Source organism: Setaria italica, chromosome IX (assembly GCF_000263155.2).
Source record: "Setaria italica strain Yugu1 chromosome IX, Setaria_italica_v2.0, whole genome shotgun sequence".
Taxonomy (NCBI): Eukaryota; Viridiplantae; Streptophyta; class Magnoliopsida; order Poales; family Poaceae; genus Setaria; species Setaria italica.
In genome coordinates this window covers 44,986,129-44,995,878 of record NC_028458.1, presented here as the reverse complement: position 1 = coordinate 44,995,878, position 9,750 = coordinate 44,986,129, and the positions used below count along the sequence as shown (strand labels likewise).

The 9,750-nt window shown below is 43.7% G+C and overlaps 1 protein-coding gene across 1 annotated transcript; it reads left to right on the top strand.

Annotated features, from left to right (window-relative positions):
- Positions 1-904: 904 nt before the first annotated feature.
- Positions 905-1,523, top strand: LOC106804535. Its single transcript, XM_014805827.1, has 2 exons — positions 905-1,192; positions 1,275-1,523. The coding sequence occupies exons 1-2, from the start codon at positions 905-907 to the stop codon at positions 1,521-1,523; spliced, it is 537 nt and encodes a 178-aa protein (XP_014661313.1).
- The last annotated feature ends 8,227 nt before the right edge of the window (positions 1,524-9,750 follow it).

Genomic DNA, 9,750 nt, shown 5'->3' with positions numbered 1-9,750 from the left:
CATGTATCGCAAGTTTGATGTGATGGGGAATCTTCTTTTTGCATAGTGTCAAAGTTGGGATTTTGGTGGAAACTAAACATGGCCTAGGAAGTGCTAGCGAGTGGAAGACATGACAGCTAACAAAGTACAGGCCCAATTGTTTCTGCGGTGCGGCAGCCAACCGCAAAAATCCCGCCGAACGGGTCGCGGCGGCCGCGCGTTACCGCGCCACGATCCCCCCCCCCCACCGCGACAAGCCTAGCACCGAAACGCGTTCAGCCCCCCCGCGGTACGAGAAATCCCACTCGCTTTTCCACCGATACCCTCTCCCTCCTTCCCGTTCCTCCATCTCTGGCGCTAGGGTTCAGCGCCGCCGCAACTCAGGCCGCTGCCCTCTCCGAAGTCCGAAGCCTCTCCCACTGCAGATCCGGTGCGTGCGGAGCCTAGGCGATGCTCGTGCGGCGGCGCAGCGCGGCAGGCGGTCGGGCGGCGGTGTGGCAAGCGGTGCGGCGGCGGGCGGTGCAGCGCGGCCTGGAGCAGGCATGGCGCTGCAGGCGGGCGGGCGGCGCGGCCAGTGGGAGCAGGTGTGGCGCTGCTGGCGGGCGGCGTGGTGCGGAGCAAGTAGCAGCAGCAGAAAAAGCAGGCGGCAGAGCAAAGCAGAGCGGCAGAGCAAAGCAAGAGCAGCAGAGCAAAGAAGAGGCATCAGCGGCACGGCAGCACAAGCAGCAGAGCAGAGACAGCAGCGGCACCGGCACGGCAGCAGCTAGCAGAGACAGCAGCAGCACGGCAGCATAAGGTATGTACTCTGAATGCTCCCATCTCACAGTTCAGTATTTTGCCAAATTGTCAATTAATTGCTAGTAGCAATTTAAGATGGAAAAATCGACAAAAGTTCAGGCAAAATGGGATGCTTTTGCTGCAAAAGATGTTCAACGAAATATGTGCGGAAGAAGTTCTTGCTCACAATAGGCCGCAGCAGTGCTTGAATAGTGTGGGCTATGCAAACCTTGTAAGGAAGTTCGAGGAACGTACTGGTAGACCTTACACTCAAGAGCAAATGAAGAACAGATGGGATACATTGAAGAAAAAATATGTCCAGTGGAAGACTTTGAATAGCAGAGCTACTGGATTGGGGAGGAATCCCTTGAATGGATACATTGTAGCCTCTGAAGATTGGTGGAAGCAACAAAATGATGTAAAATCTAATAATTGGGTACTGATTGTCTATCCATACCACTTATCATGTGTTGAATAAATTGGATTAATTGATGTTCATGTCATCTGCAATTTTCCAGGCTATGTCCGGTTGTATCACTTTCAAAACTGCACCACTTGAGCATGAGGACTTGCTAAGGATCATGTTCGATGCTATAAGTGTTACAAATGAGACCGCATATGTTCCTGGTCAAGGTGGTGCTGCTGCTGACAGTGATGGACAGGGAAAAGGTGATCGTATCCCTAATTCTAATGCACGTGGTAAGGATAAAAGGACAGCACCTTGGGAGAAGTACTTCTCCCAAGGGAAAGAAAAAGAAGACCTTTAGAGATCAGTGTATGAAAAGGTTGGTAGATGCGTATGAGATGAAGGCCCAAAGCAGCAAACAGTCAGCAACTTCACAAGTGATTGATCATGTTAGAGATGAGATTAAAAAATGATGGAGCAAGTCATTGAGGACGGGGCTGAGGAAGGGAGTGATGAACACTACTATGCCACCCAACTTCTAAAAACAAAAGCAAACCGTGACATGTTTCAGACTTTTAAGACACCAAATGGGAGGCTGAATTGGCTAAGGAGAGCATGGGAGGAAAGGAACAAAAAATAGTGTGATACTTGTGCTATGTAATAACTATGTAGTTGCTTATTTATTTTAATGTGTGAGACATGTACTTGAACATGTAATAATGTATGTCAGACTATTTGCTTGTGAGACTATTGATTGTATGACTATTATTTGGTTGTAATAATAGTTGGACTATTTGTTTGATTATCTCTATATGAGCCCTCTCTTGTTTACATGTATGTGAGACTATTTACTTATATTGCTTTTGTGCAAATGAATACATTCAGTGGGGATGAGAACTTTATGGTGGCATATATGGCTTTGGAATGTGGGCTCCAGAGATGGAATTACCAAGCAGCCTAGAAAAATTCCAGGTGAAACTGGAATACAATGTGTTGAGCGTCAGCTAAAAATGATGGTGATTGCTATGACATGTTCAGGATGAGGAGGTTAGTTTTCCAACAACTTCATGACACCCAAGGTGTCAATATGGTCTTATTGCAAGTGGATGAATCTGTACCAAGGAAACCTTAGGAATGTTTTTTCGACATGTGGTGCACCTTAATTTTTTAGGAAAAGTCAAGAACAAGTTTGGTGAAATTGTAAGCAGGAAGTTTGGTGAAGTTTGGTGAGGTACTTGAGTGTGTCAATCGAATGGCTACTGACACATAAAGCCTAGGGATCCTTTATTTGGCACAATCCATCCTAAACTGCAAGAAGCTCACTTTTGGCCCCATTTTAATGATTGCATAGGCGCAATTGATGGCACACATATACCAGTCATTGTACCCTTAAGTGAGCAACCCAAATACTTCGGCCATCATGGATATGCTTCACAAAATGTTATGGCAGTTTGTGACTTTGATATGCGCTTCATTTTTGTTGTCACTGGTTGGGCTGGATCTGTCCATGATGCTCGTGTCTTATTGGATACATTGGTCACATATAAGGAACAATTTCAATTCCCAAAGGAAAGTATGTGGTTTTCATTTACTTCCATATATATTTTTCTTTCATTATTTTCATGGATAATTTATTTAGTCACATGTAGGGAAGTATTATGTCATTGATTCCAGGTATCCTAACAGAAAAGGTTTTTTTGGCACCATACAAGGGACAAGGTACCATGTGTCCGAGTGGAAACATGGTCACCACCCGGCTAGATCAAAGGAGTTGTTCAACTACGCGCATTCATTATTTAGAAATGTGATTGAACGCTCATTTGGAGTTATAAAGATGAAGTGGCGTATTCTCTTGAACTTTGCCTAGCTATCCAATTAGGAAGCAATCAAAAATTATAACAATGTGTATGGTTCTTCATAATTTCATTAGGGATAATGCACAACAAGACATGGACTTTGCCAACTCTATGCCCGAACAGGATGTACACATTCATGGTAACCAAGGTATCACGGGAGATGGGAGTCTTTCGGTAGATGATATTGACATGGGTGCCTTTCGTGATGCAATTGCATCCGCTTGGCATGGGTGATTATTTGTTGTAGTCTATCTTTTGTTGAGCTAATGGGTATTGTTTGAAGTGGCTAATTCAATGTCCTGGAATGTATTACTAACTATTTTATCAAAATTTATGTTTTACAAACTTGAAAAATATTGTCAAAATCATCTTCTGCTCGTACTCATGAATCAAATGAGCTATCATCAGCCCTAGGGGCGTACAGGTCATTTTACACTCAGAACAGATAATCAACTACAAATAATCAGGGTTGCCAAACTCCCAACTTATTTAGCCAGCAGATTCTCTTGACAGCAGATTCTCAGGAAATCTAGATTCTCAAACAATCGATTCTCAATTAAGCTCAAACAAATAGGGGTCATAGCATTGGAGTTTCGACCAAACAATTGTACAGAGATGATATTGCCCCATTAAAGTAGTTATGTAGATGAAATTTGTTTGTCTATTCGCCTTCTATTACTGTTAATCATGCTCAGTCGTGCAGAGCGTTGACAGAGCTGAATCCCGATTCCATTTAATTTTACAATGGCAGACTGAATCCCGATTCCATTTAATTTTACAGTTGTCACGCGCCCCCTGCTCCACGAAGCAAAACTCTAACTATGGTAAATAACCAATAAATACCTGCTATATATTACTTGCATTCATGTGTGAATTTTCTTCCAAATCCATCAGATAAAAAATAACTTGAACACCCTTGTTAAAAATAGGCAGAGAGAATAAGAGCTGAAAGCAGTGAAAACAGTGTGCGAGACTCTCCCCCTAAGATGCGATGGTTCTTGGACTGGTGCCAACAGCTGTCATCATGGTCGCGGCGACAAGGTTGGAGCTGCACAAGATTTATCCCACTTTATTTTTCTACGAGTAGGCTTAATAGATTCGTCTCGCCGTTTAGCCTCCACTTATGTAGTGGGTTTTGTAAATAGTCTATGTTTAATACTCCTAATTAGTATCTAAACATTCGATGTGACACATGCTAAAAATAAGTAAAGCGATGTGACACATGCTAAAAATAAGTAAATGGAACCTTAGGTGCAACCCGATGTAGATGAGGCTAACGTGGACTGGCGTGGAGAAATAGAAACAATGATATTGGTCAACGGTGAGGTGACGTTGATGAAGCTGTCATCATGTTCTGTCCAGTTGCTTGTCTCCTTGTCATCACAATATCCTCGCCACACCATCTATTATGATATTTCTAGAAAGATCCATTGAAGATCGTGGCGATAGCTTACTTCCTTATGCCTTCCACTCCAATAGGTTGATATTTTATATTATTTTCTCGTGATGGCAAATCGAATGGCGGCTGAACGGGGAAGCAAGATGGTGCTACATACCATCAATATATAGTGGTATACTTGAAGAGTCACGTCGTAAATACTGGTTATTATTGGTCGGTGTAATTTATTGCAAGGTTGTGATATTTGCTTCTAGCACAATGGAGATCTGTGGCGGCATCAATACTAAGCTAGCGGTGACATATTTCTTGTACCAGGAAGACCATCATTGTTTGTCATTTATGTTCGACAGATGAATTGCTCCCCTCGATAAAAACCTTGTTCAAAAAGGGAAATGCCTAGAATGTTTTTTTTCATTGTTGAAATGTGTAGGTGGGCTGTAAGCATGGAAAGTATCGTGTTGCAAAGCATGGATAGCCAGATGGGACTACAGTTAAAGATAGGCATGTCGTATATACAGCATACTCGTTGTAAAGAACCCTACATACCATACAAATAGTTAGTAGCAGGCGTCCAATACATGGCTGGGGTTGATCACGAGGGTCAGAGCTGCCCCTTGTTCTTCAACTCCCTGTCAAGAAATACTCGATCAAACAGTGTGCTGGACAGAGGAGATTTGCGCAACAAAGTACGACTGATAAAGCTCCCCGCTTCTGATTAATCTTGACGTTCGACGAATGCTGGTACTTGTGCTGGTCCCACGGGGAAGGGGACCGCTACTCCATGGTTGCCGCTATGGTGAAGGCATTGCAGGTGTGAGCGGCGATGATAGCGTTGTGTTCTTCATGAGGGCATCGTCGTAAAAAATCCTCGATGTAGCCACTGCACTTGAAGTTGTGCAGAGTATAGCGGGTCTTGCTCTGGATGCAGCTGCATAACTATATTACTCGGGGTCCCACAAGCAATTTTCTTTTCTTAAATTAGGTTCTCAGTCGCCGAAGGATGGATCTCCTAAATTGAAAGTTAAACATATACTTTTTTTTAGATGAAACAGAAGGTGTAAGGAAACTAGCCACCAAGCCAATTAGCCAAATGTATGTACATGTATATTATCTATGATTCTACTCCGCGCGACATGGCTTCATTTTTTTTTTTTTGACGATGACATGGCTTCATTTGACAGGGTTTGGCACACAGTTGCAAAAGGAGGAGGGTCAGGACCATGTAAGTTGGGAACGTGGTACATGGGAGATAACAACAACAACGGAGGCCAACCCGAACGGCAGTTTAGCAACAGATTGTTACAGGGCATGGAATCTTCTACTATTTAAATAATACTCTGTTTCATCGAGAGACTACGATATGATTTTTTATTGCGTCGCTAGAACAAAAACGGGAATGGCATGTTGGCCGATTTCTTGAGGAGAAACAGCTTGTCCACTATTATTCCTACTCTTGTTTCACTTGACTGTCAAGGTTAGCCAAACATAGCACTGCCATTAATGGTTGCATCAGAGGGGGTTTTGCTGTGTGTATCCTGGTTGCTACCCACTACTACAGAAAGTGTTATTACTAACTGGTCATGAGCGCCGGTTTGAGTTGAACCAGCGGTGAAAAGGTTTGTTTGTTGGTAAGCGTAGTGGATGTTAGAACCAGAAGAGAAAATGTATATCACCACCGGTTCCAACCATCGTATATTTGATAGAGATCTTGGAGGCTGGCATTATATATTTGATAGTAGCGGTCTTTCTAGCTCCTTCATTCTAGTGAGCCATTCATTTTGCATGCACGCTACCACTGGGAAAAAGATCGTAAATACAAAATTAATGAAGACCAACCATATTAAATGGTGGGAATGGAAGGCATCGGCATATAGGTCACTGTATCACATTGTCAGTTCCGCCATCTTGCTTTTTGCTGTGATTGTATCAGTTATTGACCGGTGACGTAGTCGAATAGCCATGGGAGGCTACTCAAGCCTTGTGCAGAGAAAAAGCCCAAAGGATGCTGGGGTATTCGCAACAACCTGGCTATATATTCCCGGATTCCAACCATGTCGAGGATTGAGCGTGAGGAAAGAAATACGCAACTTGCCGAGTATTGCTGAGTGTTTTTAGCTCGGCACTCGGTAAAGAGTTTGTTTGAAACACTCGGCAAAGAAAAAACACTCGGCAAATTTGAGGTTTCCGTAGTGATCATTGTTCTTTTCGGTTTGTGGCTATGACATATTAAAGAGTTAGTTCTAGTGCTAACAAATAATAAGCATTGGCACAGTTTATGATAAACTGCTTGCTTGTTTAAGACTAGTTGGGTGCATATGCTCTGCTCCCTGAAGCCAAATTTTTACTATGAGGATGCAAAAAGCCATAGCTGTACAAAAGCCATAGCTGTTGTTCCAGTAAATGTCGTGCTCCTACGTACATATATGCATATTTGTGGATTTTTCCTTCGGTACTCTTGTTGTGGGCTTTTGATACAGAAGAAGAGAAACAGAGCTGAAGGAAGAGAAAACAGTACGTAAAACAATAGGCCATGAAGCCACTCTGATTCTCTTCCTCTATATGTCTTAGATTGCGCCGACTGGGATGGAACAGGAGTATTACGATATGTTGATGAAGACAAACTTGATGAGCGACTGTTTCACTCCTTCCCTCATCCCTGAGACAGTCCACAGAAGATAGTCCGAGAACAACTCGTGAGAGGATGCAAAGATGCTATAGCATATATCCTTTTGCCTTCCATTCCTATACGAGAATATTTTAATTTGTTATTTTCTTCTTCTCCGCCGCACCTCACCCGCGCTTTGTTCTCCATTTTATGTTGCTCTCTACTAAGATGGTTGACTGAACAGCCTTGTGGGGAAGAAATATGATGCTACCACCAAATGTATAATGGTACCATCCAAGCGTATATACTAGTTAGTATTTGTTGGTGTGTATAATTAATGCAAGGCTATGAACTATTATTATTTCCATACAATTGAACTGCATCCTTACTAAAAGAAATACAATTTCAAATCATACATGCATATAAGGACATTAAAGTTGTCATTGACATGGTTAAAATTATTAAGAAACACAGTTAAGTTTAGTGCTTAGTTTAGACTTTAGAGCAGTAAAGAGTGACGAAGGATTTCCGTTTTTTTTTCATGGCCGTGTGGATTTCCTCCGAGCAGGCTCTGTGAGCACGATGCATCTACTCACAAGTCAACCCAGGGAGTCATGGAAGTTGAATATATATGAGGCAATTGGGTGGGTATCAGCAGGGGATGTTATAGATAGTCGCCGACGCCGAGCTCCTCGCACGCCCTGCCCTCCGGCCACCATCCTGGCGACCTGCGTCTGCCATCAGCAACCACGCTAACCCGATATGCGATCCATCACTAAATGGCAATATGGCACCACCACAATTGGTCCGACCGGCTGGCAACGACCATTTTCCAAGTCTACCTGCCATCAACCTTCCTGGCAGCCTCCCATATCCCTAACTCCAGCTGCTAATACCAGCCACTGCTACAAGGACGGTGAACAGGAGTAGTGGAGTCCATTTGCAGTCAGTGAGAAGTGCGAGCTTTCTGTGATGGAAGAACTTCCACCGGTAGGCGTGACAAAAAAAAAAAAAAAGAACATCAAGTGCCCCACAACATGACACAGAAGAAGAATGGAGGATGCCTATGTGCCAGCATCATTACCTGGCTTAGATGTAGGCCATGTAGGAGATGCCTAATCTTTAGTTCAATTTATTCCCACAATTATGTTAAAAAGATATTGTTTTTGGTTTCTCTACACAATTAGAGTTTTAAGTTTAAATTTTGGTAGGTAACACTGGACATCATAAGTTATGTTATAAATATAATAATGATGAAAATTGCATGATAATGTTAAAGAGTTCACCGGTCAATGCCATGCTGCTATATCCATGCATCTATGGCGCAATTTTTCCTTTCCGAATTTTGCGCTATTGATAAAAAGGTAGAGAAACATAACTGAAAGTAGAGAAAACAATAGACCCAATAAGCCACTCTGATTCTTTTATTCCTGTATATAAACCACATCACAACCCACTCAGCAGAAGCGCAGCGACCCTGCTGGTACCCACAGCACTGGCTTAGATCGACAGGGGTAGAATGGGATTGGAGCAAGATTGTTTTGGACTCTGCAGTTGAAGCTAATAAGTTGAAGTTGGGCAGATGGGGATTCTTTCACGGCGCCCCCCTCCACAACTGCACAAGATAGTCCTAGAACTACTCTGTGTACACAATCATGCGATAGCATATATATATATATCCTTTTCCCTCCCATTCCTATATGACAATATTCTTTTATTTTCTTCTTCGCTGCCACTTGTAACTTGATGCTTTCTTCTCCATTTTATATTGCTCTCTGTTACAATGATGGACAAATGAAAACCCTTACATGGGTAAAGAATGATAGTGCTACCAATGGTACCATCCAAGAGTACATATATACTAGCTAATATTTGTTGGTGTGTAATTAAGTAAGGTTGTGAACTCTTGTTATTTCCATACGAAACCTTGCACGGATAAATTCAACTTCAACCATACATGCATATATGGATATTATAGTTGTCATTGATATGACTAAAAATATTAAATAAATTTTTTGTTTTGGTAGTTGTTTTTTGCTTCGTTTAGACTTTAAGGATACTAGTAGAGAACTGACCTTCCATCCAACCCCTTTTATCCCGGTTAACATTAGATTCGTGATTAAAGGGTCTTTAGTCCCGGGTCAAAAATGAGGGATCGAAAGGACACCGACGGGAGGGGCTTTAGTCCCTATTGAAAAAATCTGATAGCGACGCCCCCCCACCCCTCATCCCGGTTGCTAATTCTAACCGGGACAAAAGCCCCCCTGTCCCGGTTGATAATTCCAATCAGGAGAAAAGATTTAGTCCCGGTTGGTTCCAACCGGAAAAAAGGGAGGCTTTTGTCCCGGTTGGAAACACCAACCGGGACAAACACATAGGTCGCGCAGTACAAGTCTCGTCCTTATCTTCTCCACGCGCGCACAAGTCCTTAGCATGCAGCTAGCTCCTCCTCCCCTTCCTCCTCCTCTTCCTCCGGCGCGGGTGGCTGCCCCCTCCCTCTCTGCTCCCCTCCCCTTTCCCCTTTGCTCGCCCCTCACTGACAGTGAGGAGCGGCAGCAGGGCGAGGGCGGGTGGCGACGCGCGGGGCAGCCGGCGGCAGCGCGCGGGTGAAGCAGAGGGCGCGGAGCAAAGCCGGCGGGCGGAGGCGAAGCGAAGGGCACGGTGGGTGCGGCCGGCGGGCGGAGCAGATGGGGAATATTTCACTGCGTCTTTCTCCGCACCTACACAA

Coding starts and splice junctions, on each gene's coding strand:
- LOC106804535 (XM_014805827.1), top strand. CDS start 905: ATGTTCAACGAAATATGTGCGGAAGAAGTTCTTGCTCACAATAGGCCG. Junction 1,193..1,274: donor ATGTAAAATCTAATAATTGG/GTACTGATTGTC, acceptor GCAATTTTCCAG/GCTATGTCCGGTTGTATCAC.